The 26,517-nt window shown below is 33.0% G+C and overlaps 1 protein-coding gene across 1 annotated transcript in view; it reads left to right on the top strand.

Annotated features, from left to right (window-relative positions):
• The first annotated feature begins 4,895 nt into the window (after window positions 1–4,895).
• LOC117102589 (Kv channel-interacting protein 2-like) overlaps window positions 4,896–26,517 on the top strand; it is a 59,791-nt gene continuing 38,169 nt past the window's right edge. The window contains exons 1-2 of the mRNA XM_033242915.1: window positions 4,896–5,627; window positions 17,879–18,003. Coding sequence (XP_033098806.1) covers window positions 5,591–5,627; window positions 17,879–18,003 — 162 coding nt within the window. The 5' untranslated portion in view covers window positions 4,896–5,590. The remainder of the gene's footprint in view (window positions 5,628–17,878; window positions 18,004–26,517) is intronic.

Below are 26,517 nucleotides of genomic sequence, written 5' to 3'. Positions count from 1 at the left end.
CAAGTGCTCTCAAGGTCCTCATGTAAGTTTCACAGGGTACTGTAAAATGCTTGGTGTGGTCGGTGGGGAGATATATTATTATTTTAAGACTCAAGCTTATGCTTTTAAAATGACAATATTAACTGTAATCACAAATAATTATATTAAAGAAAGGGCTCCATGCTTCTGTAAAATATGGGGAGGGAGAAAGGGGTTATGTGGAGGGAAGTTGGTTCGGTGCCACCTCTTCCCTGTATCCCCATCTTTAAATTCTGTTAGCACTACAGTAGTTGTTGATGAAAAGATGATACAAGCTAGATGGAGACAAACACGAGTCATAGGCAATCTGGGATCGATGCAAATAACCATAGCCAATCTAGCAGGTTAAAGAACAATTTGAAAGGATGTTTTCACATAGAAACAATCACAATATCGTACCAGCAATTGTGACTCTTTTTTTAGTAGTATCAATATTTATTTTGAGTCTAAAGTTGAGATAGGTAATATTAGCTCACCTTTGACATAATACCTTATTAAAGCAGGTGTAAGGATAGGCTTCATTGGAGGGTATGTTATCAGTAGCAAGCATAACAGCTGTGATTGAGGCTCGCAGTAAGATGAGCTCGCTTGAAGCAATCTCCATCTAATGTACGGATTGCTTGACGTCAGGAAACATGCATGGAGCCACAGAATTCCATTTGTTTTTGATGTATTCCTAATCCTTTAGCATTTAGCATATGAGATGTTAAAGGGTTACTATTAGTTGAAATATATAATTTATATTCTACTCCTGCAGCGTTAATTATATAATCATTACTCATGCTATATTTCTAAAGGTTAGAATTTCCCTGATAAAAGAGAATAAACTTAAAGATTTATACCTGTTAAGCTAAAAATAACTTGCAAAATATAAATTCATATTTAATTTTCTTGTTTTGCATATTTAAGTTAAGTTGATATATTCCGGTATATTTTATTCAATCATCATAGCATAATAAAATGAATTAAGATGATTAATTACAAATTGCTTTCATTAATTACAGATTGCTTTCATTTAAAAATGAGAATAATAAGAAAATGGTATTTTTTTGCCAATTAATAGAATAACTAACAATGTTCCTATGTTAATTGACTAATAAGAGTCAACTCTTAAATTGGTTTGTAACTATGATTTTTATACTATTAAAAAGTCTGCAAACGTTTGACAGGCTGTAGTGTTTTGATCTGTCACTATAAGTACACCATTTTCGCTAAATTTGAAATGAAAATTTCCAAAAACCTTGCAACTACCAGGAAAGATAGTAGAAAGAAGATTTGTTTGGAAAAATAAAATTTTGCTCAGGCTATAGGCTGTTTGATGTCCCCCAGTGAAAAGCTGTGAGATGTTGGTGGCGCTGTTTGAAAATAGACCTGATAACATGGTGTATAGAGGTTATTTGATCAATTTATATGAGCCATTTTATGATTTTTTTAACAATTCACCACAGATGTTTTTATCTTTCATATTCTTAGACGATAAATTTTTACACTGTAGTAGGACTTAATTATTTGGTGATACTGTACTGATTTATAACTAAATAAACTCTATTGTCTTCACAATGAGGCGATATAAAATCTAGTTGCTTCATATGTATTTAGATCGAGAACATATAGATACAAATCTAATAAAATTCGAAAAATATTTCTCTTTTTGGCTAATAGCAGCAGCCTATGTGGAAAAAAAATACTTTATAGTATCACATGCCATAAATTTTTACAGAGAAACAGAGTAAACTACATAATAATGTTAATGTACTAAGCTTCATTATGCATTTATTATAATTTTGTATAGCACAGGTGGGCAAAATATGGTCTACAGGCCACATGCGGCCCACCAGCAGTAGGCCTATGCGCCGCCTGCCTATCATCTTTGCCTAAAAAACCCCTTTTTTATGGCCTGACACCGATCATCTGTAAAAAGTATTTTAAAATTGAGCAAAAGAAGTATACAGGTAAAAGCAGTGCTAAGCTTTTTTTGGCACTCCCAACTTATTTTGTGCCCACCCTTGCTGTATAGAAAGCATCTTGAGACTATATGCGTGATTGGTTGGGCTTGTCTTGGCCACATATTGTGATGTGGTGCCTAGCATGCCTGCTGCCCTCTAATTTTCATTTCAAATTTTATGGAAAACTTTGTGATTGCTAAACAAATGTATGCTGCCCTCTATAGTTAGCAAAAAGTTTTGGCTGTATTTTGATTGGCTGAATCAGTCTGGATTATCCCATTATTATTGGTGGTCTAGTGGCAGTAATTTTTCTTAAAATTACAGAAGTAATAGATAAATTAAATGCATTTAGTTCTTAAAAAAATATGTTCTGTAATTTCAGTCGTAATTGTTGTTAATTGTTTAATCGCAAGTTAAAATTTATTATATTGTAAGTAGGTACGGAAATAATTGAGAAACATTTAGCAGTGTTCTCTAATAAAAACATTTTTACTGGTAAATTTGTCCGCAAAAATTTCAGCTATTCATGCATGTGTGAGGCACTATCCCTTTTGATTGGGGTTTACTGACTTGAAAAAAAACATCACATACAGTGATGACTTATATGCATAAACTCAAGATTCAAGATTTCAAGATTCAAGATTTATTTTTTTATTTCACAAACACAATTTTTACTGGTTGGCAGGTTGCGTTTACTGGTAAAATTTTTTAATGGTAAATTTGATGGCTAAAACGGCTTCGGGAGAACACTGATTTAGGGTGAAATGTTCTTTGATTTAGTAAGAAAAAGTAAACAGAAAATAATAAGCACACTCTAGGATGATTGAAATTTTGTACAGTTGTGATTGCCATAAATTCCATTTCACAGAATGACACGTTGAAATTATGCAAATTTGACTCTACGTCACTCATATAATATCACTTTTATTATTTGATATTTCTGAATGTAAACATGAAATCCGTGGAGAAGTATTGATTCCATACGTTTCCTACCTCATGAGATTTCTATGAAAATAACATTTGCATGTCTATAAATCATTATTTCATGTCCATTTCAACAGCAATAATTTGCAATTTATGATAAAAAAAATCCCTGGGAAAAGTAGTAATTACACTTTTCTTTTACTGGTAAATGTCAGTTTGCAAGGTGCTTATTAAGTAATGACAGATTTATTTTAATCCTTTTGTTTGGATTCTGTTCCCAGCCTTGTAAAAACATTTTGGTTGGTACATTTTTGTCATGTATGTAGTTTATATTCATTTTATATTGTTGAATAAATTAATTTCTATAAATAGAATACTTATTACATGAAACTAATATGAAGTAATTATTACCTGATGATGTGTCTTTGAAAATGTTTTTTTTTTAAATTGTGGAATAAATACATATCTGCTATTATTATAATGAAATATTTTTGGAGGCCTTGTAATTTTTTTTATACTGTAACATACATGTTAAGTAAAGAGCTTAACAGATTACCAACATTTTTTTTACAAATATTCACAACCTTCATTGTAGATGTTCACCGCATAATTAAAAGCTTATGAATATTTCTAATAGTTTGTTAGCCTGTAAAGTGCGGTCTTGAAAGCCGGGCACCTACTGCGCATGACGGTCGTCGGCCGACGCAATTCTATAAAGAACGTAACGCGACGATGCGTGCGCAACAGATCGTTTTTAATGACGATCAATTCAGACTGCCACCGACAATCAGCAGACGGTGTCGCATTGTCTAGCGCTCACAGAGAGCGGAGTTGGATTAGTTGTGCGACAGTCGTACAACGTAGTAAGTGCCGAGCTTAGAATATGTGACTGGCTCTGGCAACACCAGCCGTTTGTAGGAAAAATTCAAATTTGAGGTTTTTGGTATTTTTAGATTCTGTGAGAATTCTTTAAAACAGTGTTTATTTGATGGAAACTTTTTGAGTATTAGCAAAGGTATGAATATTTAATTCATTGAATATCCGCTGTGTAGGTTTTGAGAAAACAGCTTCCAAAGACTTCAAAATCAATTATTAAGATCTTAATATACTTTTCTGTTAGATTTAGTGATTGATATTTTTTAGAAATTTTCTTCAATATAAAATACAAAAACTTGAAAATGTTCAAAATTATGATTCTCAAGCGTTTTGGTTGTTTATGTACAATTAAAAAATGCAACAAATGGAAGGTTTTTTTGCCACAGCCTGTCACATATTTATTCATCACTATCTGTCAACTGCCGATGACTGAACTTTGTTCAATTCACATCATGGCCAGTTTTTAAAATTTCATTTGACTGCAGCAAGTTTTTCCATGCATAGGCACTGAATATATTATCAATATGGGGAATCATATACGTTGTTTTTTTATATATTTTATACAAATTTGACAAGCAAATCATTTTCCCTTTGTGGATCAATAAAGTTGTCATATAGACTTTATATGCTGTCGTCCAGCGTCCTTGTTTTGTGTGGTGGCGTGTAAAATGCATTTCCTCACAGATGCATTTTCTGTTAGAGAAAACATATCCCCCAGGATTTTGGTGTATCCTTACACGGCGAACAATGAGCGTTTCATTATTAATGTGAAATAGTCGTTATAGGTTTGAAATTATATTCCATTATCATGGGAATATCATGTTACATATAAGAATGACAGGTTGATAATCCTTAATACATCATCCAGGTCATTATTTTGTAATATAAGCCCGGATATTCTAGACAAAATGTTTACTAGCAATCAAATTCGAGTTGGATCATACCAGTAGTATTGCTATGCAGTGCTGTCATATTGTTGCTTCATTAGCATATGGTTTCCTAGGTACAAGCATGGCTCTGAGAGCCATGTTGATGATTAAATTCAGCCACTTGCAAGAGAACACTATCAATCTATGCATGGTATACAGTAATAGATTGTTGATGTGATCATTACTGTATCTCCTGAGAGAGAAACGATTGAGTAATCAATGCATGCTGTATGACACTCTTGCATGGTACCTAGTTACTCGTTGTCATTACAGCTTATCAAAATGGATTATTCTATGTTTATAAGGAAACAGATTAGACGGAATATGGCTTAGTATGATACCTATAATACCTTTGCTTGCGATCGACGGTACTGCATATATCATCTTGGTTCCTTTTCTATAACACATCCTAATACATCATTTCAAATTGGTTCAAGTGTATCCGTTACTAGACACATGTTCGCAGTGATTTATTTTAATCATTAAGTCCCTGTGTTAACTTCGAGAGGCACGGGGCTAGATGCAGCATTTGAAACCTGTCTTCAGCCTACCTACACCGGCTTATAATAGAATATTTCTCGGGGCTAAACTATGGTGTGCAGAATGCATCAACTTCATTGGACATAGCCATACCAACATGCATAATCTAGCAACTAACAGACAACACGATTGGTGATCAGTGTAACTATATTTTGTGCGAACACGGTCATCCTAAGTAAAATTGGTGACGGGATTTGAGCCCGTTTTGGAACTGCTCATTGTACTGTTAATAGTCTGCTGTGGAATCTCAAAGGTCATGGGATAATGCAGGGTATATTCTTTGTGCCGATACATTCAAGTGTGGGTGTATAACGGATTCCGAGGATTCCGAGTTTCGTGCTTTACAAAGGCGACAAGATGTTTCTTTTCCGCTGGTGTTGTCAGTGGAAGAAGGGTACGTGCTTATTCATTTATGTAAAATTTACTACAAATTTATCCAATTGAATTTTTCCATAGTATATCCCAGTTTAATATTTAAATTTCATTTTAGTGTTTAATTGTTCATGATTCAAATCATTGTCAAGTGAGATAAGTATACTCTCTCTCTCTCTTAACACCTAAAAACTCCTCAGTCAAACATATGTGTATCCTTTCTTTATTCTAGAATATACTTTCAATAGAGATAAGATAACATAACTTTTATTGTCCAACATTTATTTACATTATAAATTTGTTTTTTATTTGACAATATAAAGCACCTAAAATTCACATAAAAACACAGTGCGATATAAAAGACACTTAAAATTTACATCAATTTTAAATTTGATAATAAAATTAGTAAAAAGACCATTACTCAATGTGAATGTAGTCATTTTTAGTGTGGTTCAGTTAAAAGTAAAAGTGACAATATAAAATCAATAAAAGTAACTAATTTAAGTTTCAATGAAAATAATATCAGAATCAAACTTATTTGTCCTCACGGAAATTACATTGGTTGTTAAAAAGCTCTAACATCAATACATACAATAAAATAAAGTTGTGATATACTTACATATAATACAGAAATACTATTACCTACTTATTATAACATAATAAATTACAGAGCATACGTTCTATGTTAATGGTAATATACTTAATCGTGTAGTATGTGGATAGAATACTGTATACAAACTGTATTAATCATGTGTTTAAATGGCCAGAAATATATTACAATTTGCAATTGAAAATTATTAACTTGCGTATAAATTGATTAACTGAACACAGATTGTATAACTTTACATAGGGAACATATATTTCTTTTTACTTGCACTTTTACTGGCAGTAATATAGGCATAATAACCCCAGATTTAGGTATTCTCTATTTAAAGAGACACTACCAAATTTTGAAATAATTTCATAAGATATACATGGCATTAAACTCTTACAGAATGTAAACAATTATACTAATAGGAAAAAGATTAAGTAGCATTACCATTTTAAAATTGATACAGTTTGCGGTCATTAAAGAAATCAAGTATTAAACACTATTTTGTTAAAACTTATTACTGTTAATATATGCAATGCATAAAACTTTCAAGCATCGTTCTTTACCAGAGGATGATGACCAAAATTACCATTAAAAGCAGTGGCGTATTCAGGATTTTGAAAAGGGGGTGCTGAATATACTTATTATATCCACTGAACTTTACACAGGGTGCAAACCTAGGGACGGGACATATCGATGGCCATATGATTACACCATTAGTTGTTATCGTCTAAACTAATTTACTTTTGCTATTTATCTCCATGAATTTACTATTATTTTTGTTCATGTTTGAACAAAAAGGGAGGTGCTTAGGCGTCGTAAAAATACCTGGTTACGCCACTAAAAAGTTATAGCTTCATGAACTTTACTATTATTTTATTGTCACCAATTCAGTTACTTACTTGGTTTTATATGTATGTGTGTGTATACAAGAAAGCAAGTCAATGGTTGCAAAAATCGATTTTTAATTATTAATACAGGGTTAAACAATAGAATGAGAGCTATAAAATGGTCAAAGAATCATTTAAATCCGACATTTCCTTATAAAGTTACAAGTGTTAAACATACAGCTGTTTAAAGAATAGTATTTGAGAAATCAGCCTTCAAAGTTTATGATTTCGGCATTTCTCAGGCAGAAACCATCACCACATTGTTAAAAACTTGATTTTTAATATTGAAAAGGGGGATAGTAACTGTATAGCCTGATGTATATATATCTAGTGCAATAAAATAGATTTCAAAAAGTTCGACATTCAAGCATATTTTGGTCATTATCTCTGAAACACCATTTGCGACAAGTGACTAGTTTGGCTTGTCTTTGCCACATATATATTATATAATCACACATTTTTGTTCACTTAGTTCAACTTTCTACAATCTTGTAGAGAGGAAAACTTTGATTTATGTTTTTCCCTAGTAAAACTAGGTACTGTCATTATTATTAATATCAAATAGATAGCAAATTTGTCAGCTTTAACAGCCTTCCTGTCTGAAAATGTGGATTCATCTATTATATACACTAACAGTTACTTCGACTGTGCCTGACTTTTTGAACTAGCTATCTACCTTAGGGCATGTAATTTGCCAAAGTTCAGGGGTTGGAAGATTCCACAGGAAAGCTTTTGTACAATAGTGATATAATGAATATAGACACAGTCGTGTCGTCACAACACCAGGTTGCGCCCTCTGTCGCCAACCAGATGTTGGTTACCGTTCATTACGCCTGAATGACTTCATAGGTTTTCTGGAATAGGCATTTTAAAATCTAATATTTTACCATCAAAATGTACTAAAAACACAAAAGCTCGCATTATATTAGTTATCGAACACACATTTAATCATCAATTAAAATTTACAAAGAAAAACTAAAATACAACATCTTAATAATAGTTACATTAGAAATTTCATTTTAGAAATTAACTTGCTCATTTTGATGCAACATAAAACTTAATAATCAAAAATGTTAACCCATAATGTTTCAGTGAATAAATACTTCAAGTCATTAGAAGTGTTTTATTATTTTTATTATCGTTAACCAGTAAAAAATTAAGGGTACTCATTTTTAAAATTCAATAATTTCTATGGTCAAGGTAATAATTTGTATGTCACTGCTAAATCAAGTTAATTTAAAAAATTTTTAAATTTTTTTTTTAAATTTTCAGGGGACTGTTTATACATCTTTAATCCCGTTCATAAATTCTTTCTTTTGCTTAAGAGACAGATTCAAAAATATGTTCTTTCACGCTGTGCTTTTTGTTTCACGACCCTTTCTCCTGGTGTCACCGATGTTTCTCTGTTCATGTGTATAGGGATATTCTATTTGTACATAGGGGATTCTTTTATGGAAATTAGAAAGAATATTGTAGTTGAACAGTATAGCTTTGTAGTGGAATTCAATCTGCACTTAAAACAAAACAATATAATAATAAAATAAAATATTCATCAAATTACTATGTTGGTGTGAGTGTGTATGTAACTTTAGATAGTACAACATTTCAAAATGAATAAATGAATAATAAATTAAGTCTTATATAGGCCTAGTATTAATGTTTTTTACTTTGTATTGTAATTAATACTCGTACCTTATTTATAGGAATTGTCCTAGTGACGACCTTAGAATTGAACAGCAAGTAACCACCTATCTACAAGTCCACAATTTCCTAATATTATTTTTCTCTTGTGTCCTAGAAAGGATTGTATTAATTGTGGGTGGTTGAGAATTAAGTAAGTTTAAGCCTAAGCACAGAATATGAACTCTATATGATATATAGATTTGGAAAAAAACCCGAAAAAAAAACTGGGGATTGCATAACAATAGCATCCATTGATATGCCCTGCTCTAAAGTTTGATTGAATCGAAAATATATTATAAAAACATTAATGGACATCAGCAAAGTAGAGTACCGTATTTGAATTTAACAAGTTAATATATTCATAATTCAGGAAAATCGTACTTGCTATATGCATTGACAACAATTATTTTCATTAAAAAATCTAATTTGATCAGATAAAATTGGTAATGAAATAAAAAAAAAATTAATTACATTTTAATAAATACAGTGTGTAATTAAAAAAAAAACAACTAAAAGCACTGATTCAATACTTTTAATTATTATACTTCTTATTTTAGTATTTCTATAGGTATACATTAAATATAATATACTTTAATTTTAAAATCCCATTAATAAAAAAAAAATCATATAGTAATAAAATAGGACAACTGTTATTTAGATAAATATATATTTGTAATTTTTTAATCATTTGTAACTTGCACTAATGTTGTTATTGAATTGTTATAGGATAAGTAGTTAAATAATTAATTCCTAAATTCTATACATAAAAAAACAAACCCAATATATTCTATTCTGTCTATAGCAGGCCTAAGTGTTACACTTTCACAAGTACCAATTATTTATAAGTTGAGAAGATGTAATCAAAGCATTGATCGTTTATACCTGGAATCAGGCTAACTCATTCTCGTAAACTCCAAGAAGTAGCCTTAATAGCATATTAAATAATAATCATCTGGTAAACGTGGCCAGATTTCACTTTGGAAATCAATCACAAAATAAATAATTGGCGTTCTCAGTCCCAGTTGCTCCGTAAAACATAACTGGATCTCGAGTGTGAAGGATGTAAACTGCTTTAGTATTCAACAGCCTTTTACATACAGACACCTCGACACTGCTTATAAAAATAATCATCCAACGTGCTAAAAAATATTTGCATTTATTCCTGTTCTTACTCAGTGTAATTTCTACCTGGCTATCTTAAAGGTGAGCTCAACTCTTTGGAAGATTACAGTGAACTTCACTCGGAAAATTGATTGTTTTCATCATATAGCTACTCTCAGCATGGGCCCTAGACAATTGTTTGTTGAGATCAGCAGATAAACTGCTGCACTCGCTATTCACATGGGGAACTGGTGTATAATGACATATTCAAGGTAGCTACAGAGTTAGCTTCAATTACGCAAGCTTGACAAACGAAACAGATCAACACAACACACTCTGTCAGCTAGTCTATATGAATCTATACCTTATGCCTGCTTTTGACAGATTTTTGTCTTGGAAGGTGATTTGAGGAGAAAAAAAAAACGTTATGGGAATTAAACTTTCAATACATAAGGGTAAGGTAAATTTGTTTTTGTTTATTTTTATGGATTCGTAATAATTTTCTGAGTCATGTACTGTTTTATTTGATTTCCGGCGATGTGGTTGAACGATGGATTTGTGATAGATATTTACTCAGAATGGTTGTGTTTAAGCTCTCTTGTTTTGGAAGGATGTAATAGACCATGGTAATCATCATTGTAATTATGAGATATACTTGTTTATTAATTGTCTGAAAATTATAATTAGCATCAGGTGTGTTATTGTATCCAGAGGCTAATTAGTAACCAATGGTATCACTAATGGTTTTGTTAAACATTTCTTCACTTACCTGTAAGGTTTCTCATACCTATTTCTCATCTGAACAATAATTTTATTACAGTCAACAGCCCAACTATTTAGGTATTATTTATCATTATTCCGACATGCAAATCAGCATTGTGTTCTAGTCCGAAACACACGTCATATCTTATAAAACATCTGTCATCTCGCTGCAGTGCTGAAATACTAAATTATGCTAGGCTGCGTTTAAAAGATTATACTCAACAGAACGATGCGTTTTTGGTTTAAATTATGAGGACCCTGGGGTGTATGGGCCTGCGTCTGTGTTTTGAATCAGGAACTTGAATTGGATGAATGAGCTGCAAACATTATGAATCGGAGTATGATGTTGTAAATAGTTTTCTAGAAATAAATCATTTTTCCTATTTAGATAATTGTTTATTGGAGACTGGTTTCTCTTGTCATCCGATAGAGTATCTATTGTTATTCTACACTTGTTGTCGTTACTTAGCAAATTTAGGTAATAGAATTGTCATGTTTATGCATTATTAAATTGTTGCTGATGGCATCATTTTCGCTGTACATATATTTAAAAATAATGCATTTGGATCATATTAAAATTAGAATGTTATTACATTGTTGTTTATGTTGTCTTCCTTCGTTTTAAATTTATTATCATTTTTTTGTATTGAGTTGATTTTTTTTTTTTTGTAATAATTACATGTTGACGATATAACATAAGCTATGTTGCTTTGTTAGCTTATATTACAACAGTATATTAATGATAATGAAAATGACAGATTTTACAGGTTAATGTAATTCTCACATTATGATCTACATGTACAAGCTAAAAATATTCAGAAACATTGCTCCTAATAATAGTTTTATAATAAATTTTAAATAGGATATTTATTCAATTTAATATTAAAACAATTTGATATTCAGATCCTTCAGTTTAATTTTTTTATTTTTTATTTATGTAACGATGATGATTATGATGGTAGCATAAAAAATAAAACAAGAAAAATTACTAACTCGCATATAAGGTGATCTGCATATAAGATGACTTCCGAGTTTGAGAAGATTTTTAGATAAGGCGACCTCCCCCCCCCCCCATTTCATTGTTGGTATTCCTGCTTTTTTCTGCTTTTTATGGCATTAATACTGCATCTAGGTGGCTAAAAACGGAGCCAAATGTAGGGCCAATCTTCCAAAAAATAAGAGCCATTTTATAGGCTTTTAAATGTTCATCAAAATATTATTTCCCCGCATTTTAAAATTGCGTTCATTCATAAATGTAAACCCGAAAAAAAGAATACTGTAAACTCTCTCTTTAATTGGTGTGTGTATGTAGGTAATATTTTGCGAAGCAGTTGCAGTTCTGCTTTTCAAATTTGATTTTGGCGGTTCAATCCTTCGCTGTGCATTTCGTTTGCGTCCTTAGGCAATTGAGGCACTTTACCTGTGGTTGTCTCTCTCCACTCAGGAGTACCAGTGGGTATTATTTGCCAAGTTCTATTGTATTCCACTTTGGTTCCAGAGTCTTTATTGCACAAAATTTACACTTACAAGCATTTTTGCATGAAACAAAATCTGATTAGCCCCAGCACATAATTTTTAAAAACACGTTCTCCATATGGCTGATATGACAAATCTCCCTATAAGTAAGCCCCTAAATAGGTAACATGATTTATTCTTTAAGCATCATATATGACATCACATTGTGAATTAGAACGTTTACATACAAATAAAGCACTTTAATGTGTAGTTGAGGGGTGAACCCTAGGCTCCATCATTTCCTGAGCAACTCCACCATGTGTATTAAACCCTTATGATTTTGTATTATATTTTTCGAGCTTCTTCATTACGGAATATAAACTGTTTATAGATTTACTGTTGGTAAAAAAATAGTGGCTTTGGAACTTTCAATACAAGTAATTCATACAAAATATTAATGTAGATATTAGATGGGTGATATATATCATATACATTCAAATTCATACATAAACATAATAGGACATATGAATGCAATCATAATGTAAGTTTTGAATTAATACAGTAACTGACACATTTATTCAACACAATGCCTTGTACTCGTATAGTTATCTGTCATGTATTATTGAAAAATTCCCAGTTAAATCCTGGTAATACGGTTTTCATTCATAGCAGATCTAGTTACTAATAATATGCATTTTTCAAATGATTGCTATTTCATTGCGTAGTATCTATTATTTACATATGTATGTGCATGTATATGTACATAACACGTAATATGTATTTCAGAGGTTCCAAGTTGGAAGAAGTCATTTCCGTTAGATCTGCGGTGGCGGGTTAAAAGGTGGGGAAGGGGGCGGGGAGGGACTTTTACCAGGGTCTAGACCACCTCAGTCTCACCATGGTTGGAGGTGAGGTAAGAAAATTTATGATTATGGCACCTCTAGATGACTGGAAATGGCTCTCTCTGACTTAAATTTGATTTTTTTTCCTACCCCATTCATTTTGAAATAATTAGTGGACCCGGGTCCGGGTCGCCTGTCCCCTACCCTTGAATCCACCACTGATCTGGTTAATGAGAGCCCATGGTTTCTACCGACCGTAATCTACAGAGGCCTGCCGGTGTTCAGCATCACGACACGAGTCGCACCGGCCGAAGTGTTGGATCGCTTCCTTAACACATTTAATTTTATTTTGCTGCACATAGTAATACCTATCGGCAATGCTTCCGTGAGAAAATTGATAATAAAACAGTGAAATCATGCCCGATTATACATTTTCAGAGATGGGTGGATTTCTAGGAGATTCTTGCTTGTTTGCGGGTGTGCAGGAGGCCGTCCCTTTTTCTGGGATACTCCATGAGTTCCTGAAGCCTTGGGATCCCTGTGTATTTTGTACACTGTGTCTTTCATGATGATGATGATATATATTATGCAGAATAAAATAACATGGTAGATTATAATCTAAAAAAATATTTTGTAGAGTTATCCATTTCATGTGGAACCAAGTTCATTATTTATACGTTTTTTTTTTTTAATCAGATATGTATACTAATTTTTTTGCATCTTGTTTACAATTAGCGATAAGGATTTATCTATCAAAATCTTTCCTTTTAGAAATAAATCGTTTGAAGCTGAAGGCTACATCTGGTCATTGCCCCATAAAGTCATTATAATATTCTACCGAACAGCTGTCCCCCTGCCTTATAAGCTTATAAATCCCTATGACTCTAGGTTACTAGGGAATCAGTCCATTTATTACTGATTGTTGCTATGTGTAGGCCATTGCAAGTGGCTAATGCACGCTGGCTTGTCGGTTTAGGACATTTGCGAGATATTTGATTATGATTTTATTGTTCGTCTAGCAACTGTTCTGCCATATGTTTTGTGATTTTAATGAGAAAGTATTGATGGTGTTTTGTATTAATTTGTTGCAATACGAATTAGCATAGTATACCAATGATCGTTCTGATTTAAATTATGCGCAAAATGTTTATGAGGAGTGTGTTTTTTTTTATGTTTGTTTGAATTAGGCAGACTATTTAGAGCAGGAAGATATAATGTTTATTTATGTTTTCATGATGAAAGTGAGCTGTTGACTTTATATACCTTTAGGTTTGTTTAGAAATTCCACTTTTAAAGAGCTGACGACACATGCATTCTAAGAAATAAGGGCATAATTAATCAGTACTTATAGGCTATCTGGTTGTGTATTTGTGCATAGAATGTATTTTCTCTGGCAAATACCTGTGATTTAGACCTACCCATATATGAGCATGAAGATGTCATATTCTTCCATATATGAGCATGATGATGTCATATCCCTTCCATATGTGAGTGTGATGTCATATCACTTCCATATATGAGCATGATGATGCCATATCCCTTCTATATGTGAGTGTGATGTCATATCACTTCCATATATGAGCATGATGATGCCATATCCCTTCCATGTATGAGCATGGTGTTGTCATATTCCTGTCATTATATGAGCATGATGATACCATATCCCTTCCATGTATGAGCATGATGATGCCATATCACTTCCATATATGAACATGATGATACCATATCCCTTCCATATATGGTCATAATGGTGTCATATTCATTCTCTAGAAGAATATTATATTAAACTTTACATTGAAACAACTAAGGAATCATTATTAACACGGTATCTATAAAGTTTTACCGTCATCCAACATATCTTTTTTATGGTATATTGTTAAAGACAAATAGATTTGTTTTTGTACCCTTTATTGTACTTTCATGTTGATGCATTGTATTCATTATATTTGTGAGGAGATTTCTGTTCACGTCAGCGTTTAATTAAAGTTTAATCATAGCTTTTTACTCACTGAAATGTCAAATTAGAATTTAGATTTGCTTGCGGCTGTAATAGTATCTGATGATATAAATTACCATAGATATTAGTAACTAGTTGAGGACTTGGATTTAGGAAACTAAGGTGTTGATCCTTGTTGAAATCTCTGTATTTTGCAAGATTTTTAGACAAGTTGCAAAAACAAATACCTCAAGGCCTGTATTACCGAGCGGGAGGGGTAGTTTATGTGGTTTTGCTGAACCCTTTTCCATTGAACCCCTCTGCTACACCAAATCATCCCTTCCTTTAAAAATGATAAAAATGAATCATATCCATCTCTCCAGCCCACATAGAGCCCTTCCCCATGATCCCAGAACCCCTTGGTTCTGTGGAAACCCCCTCATGAGATCCTGGTGTATGGGCCTACGTTCCTGTACTTCATCCCCTATTGTTGATATTGATTACATCTAGCTATAGCACATCATGTCATGGCTTCTAGGCATGTCACCTAATTCTCATCTTTGGATCATACATTCTTAGGTCTCTGAAGAGCACTCCATAATGTTGCAGAAAGTAGTCAGTTTTTTTCAATCAAATCTTGCGGGTATGCCCATATATAGTCATGATGTGCCTATATATGGTCATGATATGCCTATATATGGTCATGATGCGATGTCATAATTTAAGCATGTCACATGTTTTTGTCAAATAAAATTTGATACTCAATTAGACTGACAACGCGACAACGCGTGCGCAACAGAGTATTTTTAATAACAATCTGTAAATTTGCCATGCTTCAGATTTGAACCCCAGAATTTTCAATAAGCCAATTCGTAGTTAGAACTGCACATGCCATATCATGGTCAATCCACATAAACACCATACACACAACATAGGTTTATGTCAATTGACCTTTGACATAGGCATGCACAGCTCAAACCATAAATTGGCTTCATTGGAAGTAGTAATAGCTGTTGTCGGTCTACCGGTACTTTATATTTAATGGAGCAACAACATTTCCGTTGAAGAAAAATCTTGTTTGTGTACGGTATATGATGCACATTCAGCAATACAGGAATAGCATTTTGACATAATCCACAAACTTTTACCACCATTGTAGGCCTAGCTTCTTTATGTCAAGTGTCAACTGTAGATTAAAAGCTAGGACAAACCTGCAACATGAAATCTTGTTCAAGTGACAACAAACATGTACTTAGCAAATGCTATCTGTCTTTAATAATCATTACCTAAAAACAAATGAAACAAAGAATAGAAATTAAAAGAAGATTTCAAATATGCAACATTATAGGAAATTATGGAAACTCAACGGCAGCAATTATGACTCTGTCTCTTATACACATCTAGATGTGCCCCCTCCCCATGTTTGATCTTAAAAGGTTTTCTGCATACTAGAATGAGGAAGGATAATTAAGATAAGGATGATGATATTGATAATGTTTGGGATGATGATGAGATTTTAAGTGTACTCCAAGGTTGATGTGACTTTTAATTCACTTCTAATATTGCTATTTGCTAATTACGCAGTCAACAACATCTGATGCCTTGCTCAGTTGAACAAAAATTGTCATCAGTACAATAAATCCTAAATTTTTAAAAGAAAAGTTATTGGTGTATTAATTTATGGCTGCAGTTTTTTTCTGCGTCTCTGTAGAATTCAAAAGTAATGAAATGATTTTAAAATGAGTAATGATGAAGCAGATATTATGCCTTTACCTTTGAGGTGGAGGGTTCAAATCCCCATGGTTCATTCATGTTTGCCTTATTAGTAAGGCACTTCCCTTTCACATTTTCCTTTCTCTACTCATCAGAAGGTTTTTCAATTTTTGTGCCATTATGTTTGATTTATTGTCAGGTTGAAAAACACATAAATAATATGTATTACACATCAAAGATTTATAAAACATGAAGGATATTAATTTTAAAAGTGAAAGCAACATAATGGATTTCAGTATTAATGTTGTTATTGTCAGTCTGATGCGCAGTTTTGTTCTTTATAGCATTATGTTCAAGTTTGATATATTGTCTGATATGAAGTAAATGAAATTTGTTTTCCCAGGGTTAGAAAAACACATAAATAATATAGTATAATTACATATCGAAGAATTATAAAACATGAAAGATCTTAAATCAAAAAGTGAAAGCAGCATAATGGATTTCAGTATTTATGTTATTATTTATTATTATTATTATTATTATTGTTAATCTGATGCAAAGTTTGTTTTGTTATTCACAATTATTCTCATAAATCATTTATGTTAAGCATTTAATTTGTTCTGTGTGTATTTTGAAATTTGTGTCCCATTTACAATAAATCAAGCAAAATGAATATAGTGATTAAGTTAGAGCTGATTCATCATTAAAGTATTTTTCTGATGAGATCTGATGTATGACTAGAATACTTATAGATTTATTAATTAAAGAATTTTTTGTGCACAAATCTATTTGGATATCTCTACAACCGAAGTCACTTTGGAAGTGATGTTTAGTTGGAAGCGGTTTGGTGCAGCGAGATCGGTTTGGTTTTCCAAACTCGAGGTCAGACTTTCAATCCCTCGCTGTGCATTTCGCTTAATGTTTCCTTGAGCAAGACACTTTATCTGCATTGCTTCTCTCCACCCAGAAGTATAAATGGGAACCTGATGGGGTTACTTGCTCCTGCGCTGATTACCAGCAGCAACACTTAAAGCATGTGGACCCAAATGACCAGGCAAAAGAACTGCACTTTATAACCTCAAGGAAGAGGTGCATTATAAATACCTCATACCAGTTGATTTGGTAGTGTTGAAAAAAATCTCCCAGTTTATCTATGATTAAATCCAGGACCATGCCATTTGCGCTGCACTTCATCTCCAAATGTTACGTTTTTTGTTTTATGTCTCATGAAAGTTTTTTGATTGATTATTTTAAAATCTAAGTTTGATGCTTATCTTTGAAAATTGCTTGTTTTTACAGATAATGAGTTAGAAGACATGGACCTGAGTGCTGCAAGGTACAAACCAGAGGGTCTGGATGAATTATGCAAAACAACAAAGTTTAACAAACAAGAACTTCAGGTTATGTACAGAGGTTTCAAAGCAGTGAGTTTAATTTTTGTTTTGCTTATATTGCATTCATCAATGATAAGATACAAAGTATAACTTTTATATTTTCATCTTGAGTCTTACATATTAGTCATGCTATCTCTTACATATTCATTCTGCATACATATTTATACTTAATACATGCATATTCATACAGCATTAAACTTATTTATATATATATATATATTGTTTCCAATAGCAATTGTCAGTATTTTGCTTTTAATTTATATATATACATTTTAATAGCATACTTATTTTTACACCTCATACATATTCATATATACTGATACATATTCATACAGTATGTGATATATTTTCCTCCAATGTATTTCAACAGGGAAGATAGTTATAATAAAATTTTCCAAATAAGGACAATACCACTGTGACATGACATTACTCCAGCCAGTCCTTACACGATGGAGGGCCTCTTTTGAGGAAAAAGTATACAAATGTCCGTTGGCGTCTTCCCTATGATAACACTATTATTTATATAACTCTAGGGAATTTACTTTGTGTATAAGCATCACGGTTTTCAATGTCAACGTGTAATAAAGGAAAATGCTTTGAGATTTTCTGTGCCAAGAACAATGGCATCCATTATTGTAATTGTTATAATTGTAAATGTTGTCGCTGTTGATGACGCCACTGTCATCGCTTTCTTGGCAAAACCTGAAACAATGACTAGCATGTGTGACAGCGATGGATGAACGAAGGTTCTTGGAGATTTATTTGAAAAATATACATGTATGAATTGAGTATGGCCTTCTAAGCTATGAATGCTATCTATAATATAGTTCAGCAGACAGTGAATGTTTTGTACCTGAAAAGAAATTTTCTATTGTCCAGGTTTGACTTCAGAAGTTGCAATTATCATTATAAACAACAACCGTATTTTGAATCGAATGAGCAGCTTGGGGTGGCGGCAAAGATTAGTGGAGTATCTAAGGATGCGTGGGAGGTGTATGCTTTCCTCCAGAAAAGTTTAACCTCCCAGTTTCCCGTTCCCAATTAGAAATTTTATGTTTAAGTAATTAAGAATCACCTTGTTTCCCCTCACTTCACTATCACGCTATCCCATTAGCCCCCTCCGCATTTCAATACCCCTTGATACACCTGGCAATGATTGTTGATGATTGTGACATTTCCATTCTATATTTTAGATATGTGTGAGGGGAAAAAATTTATAGAAATAAACCACAATTAACAACAGTACATCTAGCAGGTGACCCAAAAATGTTTCCGTTTATGGCAAATTCAATAGTTGATAACATTTGACGTAATGATGCTTCGATGTTACCCGGCAAGAATTGTTCCTGGTAATGCCGAGCAACAGAGAACCGTCTGTCGCTATAGGGTACAGTTTGTGACTTTGATCAAAATGTGATGTTACGTGCAGAACTCCTGAGGGATAATTGACTGTACAATGTATAATAAGCAAGAGAATGAAACACATTGAATGTGATAATAAGAATCTGAGATGATTATCGTATTCCTAATCTTCTTTTCCTGTCTCTTTTCTCTCTGTTCTGTATTGAGAATTGAGAAGTTTTATGAGCAATGACGTGCCATGTGTTTCAATGCAATTTTGCTAAGTTTGGAGTCTGTTGGGAGACGGTGAAGATCAGATTTGTGTAACCCATACATAAGAATTTAACACATGTACCAGGTGTAAGATCCCAAGTTAAGGAAAGTTTATTTCAGGGATCATTTGGTCAGAAACACTATGTCCCTAGTCAAAAACAAAGGTCAAATTTATGATACTAGGTAGCTCCAATGATTTATATGTAAATGTGTGTTATTAAATATGATTACTGTATATTACATGGGTTGGCCAGATGGCTGTGAATAGCAGCTCTCCATTTGTATTTGTTCTATTGATTTATTACATTATTTTTTTAAATTTTTGATGTTCGTATTCTGAGTTAAATAAGTGCGCCTCTGTATATCAGAATTGTTGCAAGAGTCGCCGACTATAAATGTAGTTTAGATAAATGAATAACGAATTCCTGTAAAGTACTTTTTTTTTAAATAAAAATTTGGTAAACCTGAGATCGAGGCCAGATAGCCACATATTTGTCATGACTAGTGGCTGATAATTAGCCTCCCCCTTAACTTAATATTAAGACACATCAAATCCCATGAACATCAGGTCCCCCACCAATTACTTCTTACCATGTCTTTCATGGCATATCTCTACTCCTAGGTCCCACAACATTCGCATTTTGACACTTCCTGGTCAATAAATCCTCCATGTGGGTGATATGTCTAAAACGGCTCAGACGTCCTCTTCCAAGAAGGGTGTTTATGTACTTGATCCCTAGTCTGGTTAGGAGCTCTGCTGAAGGAATCTGGTCTTTAAATGGAGATATTCCACATCAATCACACCATGGCATTCTCAGCTCTGCATTAATTTTAAAGTGAATTGACATTTTTTCTTTTTTGTTGTCTTGTTATGATACTCTGCATTGAAATGTGGAATAAATTTAAAAACATTTCAACTTTTGTTCAAACATTATGCCAAAAAATGTGTGAGATTTTCTGATTTCCTTAATTTTCGTTTGTCCTTTCTCAGTGTCTGAGAGAGATCAATTTGTGAGATTCTTCGGATCTTTAGATCTAATTTGATTTGATTTATTTGAATACTTATAATAGTAAGGATGAAAATATTAAAATTAATGATATGCTTTCTGTGGTGAATTTTATTTAATTAAAAAAAAAGAGATTTGTTATTCAAATTTTGGTACAAGAGCCCAAGGATTTGCCAACAGAATACTAAGTGAAAATCTCTTCACAAGGCAAACATACACACAAGATACTCTACATGGACTAATGCCGGACACTCGCTGCGTAGTACGACCGTCGCACGACGAATCCATATTTGCTTCTGGCGAGCGATAGACGACGCAACGCCGTCTGCTGATTGTCAGTGGCAATCTGAACGGATCCTCATAAAAGACGATCCGTTGGGTCTGCCTCTTCGTGTGCCTCCTTCGTCACGTCGCCGTCGCACGCAGTGAGTAACCGTCTCATTATGAGGCTTAGAGAGTGGAGTTGTTTTGATCATGACAAAGTCCTGTTACCATGACAGGAATTGAATTAGAAGGGATGCATCTTAACCACTAGGCTATCCAACTCCACTATGTGTTTAGGCGAGACTTTTTTTATACATGGTTTACCGAACCCACCGCCCACCAATAATGATGATTTGGAATAAAAATCTAATTTTATTTTTGACCAAATAGCTTCCACGAAAAAATAGAAATTTCAGAAAAAAAATTCTTTATTGCCTTGAAATCTCCAAAAATCAGATAGAGTATGTGTATTTTTTCCTAATTATATTACATTCAACCACCCCATTTATTCACTGTTTATATTCACCAATAAAATTTATTTTTATTTTGTCCATCTTTGGATGTTTTTGGCAAAGCAGTTTGCTGGATAAGAAACAATTTTTTTTTTTTTTTTTTTTCTGCCCTCCACTGATGATCTTTAAAAAAATAAGTTTGCGAAACAAGGTATAAAAAATAGTCTGGTCTTAGTGCTGTACTAAACCTACTGTTCCAATTCTTATTCTTAAATTTTCATAGATTCTGGACAGTCTGTTATCTAGTGATACAGAAAACGTGCCTAAGAACTAGAATTAAGCTGATTCTCAACTCTCACATACACCTACTTTACTAAATCAAACCAATTAATCCATGACAAGCTCTAATCAATTAACAAATTAATTAATTGACAGATCGTGACCAGTTGCGCTCCTCACATGACTGTGTGTGTTTAAAATTGATTAAATCTGTTATAATTTGCCATTTTTTGGAGTATAGTACTATAATACATATAGAGCATTTCACGAAAATTCTTATTTGTCTTTCAAAGTATATTCCTGTGGAAATGCTATTTTGTCTTTTCACATCCATATATTGTTAAAACCACCATTGTTGGCAGGCAGCAAGTTTGCGAAACAAGGTATAAAAAAACCTTGCCTCAGCTGAAAGTTACTGTTGGATGGTAATAAAAAAAATATAAATATGATTTCTTAAAATTAAAAAAGCTTTGCATAATCAGTGGGAGTAGCCAACACTGAACAAACAGATTTTTCATGTTAATTTATCTTTGTCATTTTAAATTTGTTCCATTCCTCCCTTAAGGCATAGATTCTCTGATTTTACTTCATCTTTTATTCATATTGTGTTTTGTTAAATAATTACAGTTCATTCGACAACTTAGCATGCAAAACATTGCATTTTCTTTCCCTTATACAAATGATTGCCTGTGTGCAATATGATAACTGACGATGGTGGTAGTTACTGCCAAAACATGTCTTGTTGGGGCCATTAAGGCCACACTATATGTATTCAATCATGGAGGAAATATTTCCTCCATGATTCAATATAGGCTATGATGAAGAACTGTTGTTGTTGTGTTGTTTTTGAAAATTATTAGCTGTCTGTGGTAACATCGTTCCTTTGGAAATAAAATTTTGTTTTAATACCACTTTCAACCAAAATGGACCACTGAAAGATTGTAGAATTTTTAAAAATACAACAAGAAGTATATTTTGCTGATTGCATGTGAAGCTCTTATTCAGAGGCTTAGGCGTGATCTCCAAATTATTCCTAGTTACTGCCAAAACATGTCTTGTTGGGGCCATTAAGGCCACACTATATGTATTCAATCATGGAGGAAATATTTCCTCCATGATTCAATATAGGCTATGATGAAGAACTGTTGTTGTTGTGTTGTTTTTGAAAATTATTAGCTGTCTGTGGTAACATCGTTCCTTTGGAAATAAAATTTTGTTTTAATACCACTTTCAACCAAAATGGACCACTGAAAGATTGTAGAATTTTTAAAAATACAACAAGAAGTATATTTTGCCGATTGCATGTGAAGCTCTTATTCAGAGGCTTAGGGGATGGAGTTTTTTTTAGTCATGGGTAAAAAAATCCTGGTGTTACACGTAATGTGAATCAAGGACTTAATTATTACAAGATGAGCATCTTAACACCGAAGATTTTGTTCTCACATTATCTTCATCAATTTCGTCTTCAAAATTGACACATGAAAATGAGTCCCATATTTTCATATTTATCCTAATACTATTTAATGATGATAATAATATTTATTATTTGTTAATGCTATTTTTATTACTATGATGTTCTAATTGATATCGCTATATAACCAAGTTAATTCCCAACTTATCTTCATTTTTTGTTGCTTTTATATTCATCAAAGTGAGGGGTGAATGAGGTCGTTGTAAATCCCATCACGCCATTTACGTAAACAAATCGTTGCGGACGTTCATAACAACTCCGAGGGGATATAACAAATGAATTTAATTTATCATTCTGTCAGTTTTTCTTACGTTTGTAGTGAAACCTTGATGTTTTTCTCGCACATAATTTGATTCAGTTTTATGATCTACTTCAAAGACAAGAAATTGTAGGGTTGCCGCCATGCCGGGCATGACATCTCTAAGGATTGATGTCTGTAGAGCAGATGCACCATCAATTTAGGTGGCTCTTTACATTATTCATAAGTTTCTATATAATATTTTATTTTCTTTCTAAGAATGATTGATAATAAGTTGTATCTGAATCAAAAGATGCTTGCATGTTCATCTGATCAAATATATATAGCAGTGGGTTTCTTATGCATCAGCTCAAATTTAGTGGATATGATATTAATGCAGCGATGATTAAAATGCGAAAGCAAATTAAAATTGATGAACAGATAATTTTCCTATTATAGCTAATAATGATGGTAATTATAAGAAAAGATAATTTTGACCAAATGATGTTGGTACAACTGAAAAACATAAGAAAATTAAAAGTGTAATAAATTACATTAAAAAAAATAGATTAAACCTCACATTGTTAGAGTCCCTTCTTTAAAGATAATACTTTTGATGTTGATGATGACAGTAATGGTGATAGTGAAGATGATAGTAATTTGTGATGGTAATAGTAATGGAAATGGTGGTGATGATAATAATGATGATGATAGTAATGGTGCTGGTGATGATGATAGTAAAGATGGTAATAGTGATGGTGATTTTAGAAATAATGGCAGATGCCTGGAAAATAAATGAGCGATAGCACATGTAGGCTCTGTTCCCTTTCCTATAAATACTGAAATATACATAATAACTATGGCTACAGTACAAATAATATAGTTAGAATCAATCCGGAATAAAGAAAGAAAATATTTCATGTTTAGAATATGAAATGGTTTGTGAGTTTGGACATAATGTAATTATGGTACAATAGAAGAATGACATTAATGGCAACATCGATAAGAATAATAACATTGATGATACATTTAAGGCTAATATCCTTTCAGGAACAGTTCCTCCCTTTCAAATAAAAACAAAATTCATTTTGTGATGTAGACGTCAGTATGGCTAATGCTGTTGAATTAAAGTAGGATACTATCCTTTAAAAGATGTACAGTTGCTATTAGATAAATAGTTAAAAGGATCTGAATGTGGGCATCTAATCACAGTCAGTTCTTGTTTAGAGTGAAGATGTTTTGATGGTCTATCAATTCCTCTTACTGTTACTTCTGCAACGTTGATATGTTTAATTTTTGCTGGAAGGGGTTTCCTTGTATCTATGTTAAGTATCCAAAACTAACTCCATATTTTATTATACTGTATACCCTCAAACTATAATACAATAATACTAATAGGAATTACAATGAAATTATTTTTAATATGAATGATTTAAGTGATTATGACGGAATTAGAACACAGATAATAATAATACCCTAGTTCCACAAGTATAAGCCCATCTTTAGGCAAAGTAATTGGGTTACGTTTGTGAGGGAAAGGGAGACTTTTCAAGTTCATAAAATGCTTTTCCGTAGTCTGTGTCTTCAGATTTCCGTAGTAAACGAAAAATTTCCGTAGCACCTAATAATTTGCCTTGAGTGCAAGATATAATAAGTATAAGTTGCTCAAAAGTGCAGATACATCTGTGGAATTTCAAACAAATAGGATGAAGATTTATGGGTCACTTTCCAGGACGATCAGGCCCACTTTAAAATTGGGTCTGACCATCCTGAAAATGGGCCCGATCGTCTTTATGGTTGATTGTCTGTAATTCGATGTGGAATTTCAGACAGATGGAACAGGATGAAGATTTTTGGGCCAATTTTTCCTAGTTTTCATAATAATTTATCAGTAATCCGACAAGTGACTTTTTTGGAAGAATGTAACCAAAGATATTGATGGAAAAGTCATTCTGGACCTATTTATGGGTCCTTGCTTATGATAAATTTCTGGGGAAATGATGTTTAAGATTGGCTTGAAATGAATTCAACTATATTATTTGGCAAACAGTTCATTTTTATTCTTGCAATCTGGCTTCCACTAAAAGATAGTTGCACCACGGGTGGCCATATAGTCTACACTGACCTAATCGTGTAATTGTGATGAAGTACACAGATACGCTTTATCTGTTACTTGGCCTTGTAGATGGCTTCGGTAGAGCAATGAACGATCGGTGATTGAGTTGAGAGTAGCTGTAGCATATTCTCTGCACAGTAGTTGGTAGAGCAATAAAAAATGACGATCTAAAGGAAATATAATGACTTCGCCTCATTTAGTAGCTTAATTGGTAGAGCAATCAAAATGGAGATCTAAATCAAAACAATGGTTCGTCACAGTTACATTAAGGCCGGCCAATATCGCATAGCCCACATGCAGTGCAATTATGTTTTTTCCTTGAGCTCCAGGTTGCATGACAGGAAGAGCAAAAATGTACATACCAAATACCAAATAATACACTTTTTATGTGTTGCTAATAGCAACTTAGCCTGTGCTTTTCCAAAGAGAGGCAGCAGGATTTTGTGTAAAGACACTATTATCTTATGATTTTGTAGGTGTAGACCATGGATGTGGATAGTTGATGTAGAGGATGAGGGGGTGAATGAATGTGAAGAACATGTTCATTTTATTGTTAAACCTGTCCTCAATGGATGTGGATCATTACTTCCGCCTCTAAAAGGAGCAAAGTGAGGAGGGGTGGTGGCACAGGTAGCTTCTGGACTATAGATTCTTCAGGTGATCAGTTATAGCCATCTTGAACTTGTCTTCATCATATATTGTTGCATGTTCTTAAAGGATTCGATTCCAGTCTCATATTGTTCTTGGTATGAATTAGAATCTGTAACAGTTCTTTTGAGTTCATGTTCATCTTTCATAAAAAACAATTAGTATAGTCATATTCCATAAACTAAATGGAGATTATTGCACAGTAGATGCATGAAAAAAATTGGTTAAAAGTCTGCAATATTGGTGGTAGCCAATGTGTGCGCTGAACCATAGAGATCTCTTGGCCCCTGGTTCCATTCTAATCATTGCTGTCTGTGTATTTCAGTATAGGGCTCAATGCAAGTTAGGATAGTACACGGTCTTTTGGATGAGACGTCTAAGCCATTGGTCCCGTGTGCATTATGGTCCATTTGCATGTTAAAGAATGCAGTACACTCTTCGGAAAAGAGTAGGGG

This window comes from Anneissia japonica, unplaced genomic scaffold (assembly GCF_011630105.1).
Source record: "Anneissia japonica isolate Jap-2015-1 unplaced genomic scaffold, ASM1163010v1 scaffold1489_len2284818_cov182, whole genome shotgun sequence".
In the NCBI taxonomy this organism is placed as follows: domain Eukaryota; kingdom Metazoa; phylum Echinodermata; class Crinoidea; order Comatulida; family Comatulidae; genus Anneissia; species Anneissia japonica.
Note: the sequence above shows the minus strand (reverse complement) of the source record. Positions and strands in the feature narration are given on the sequence as shown.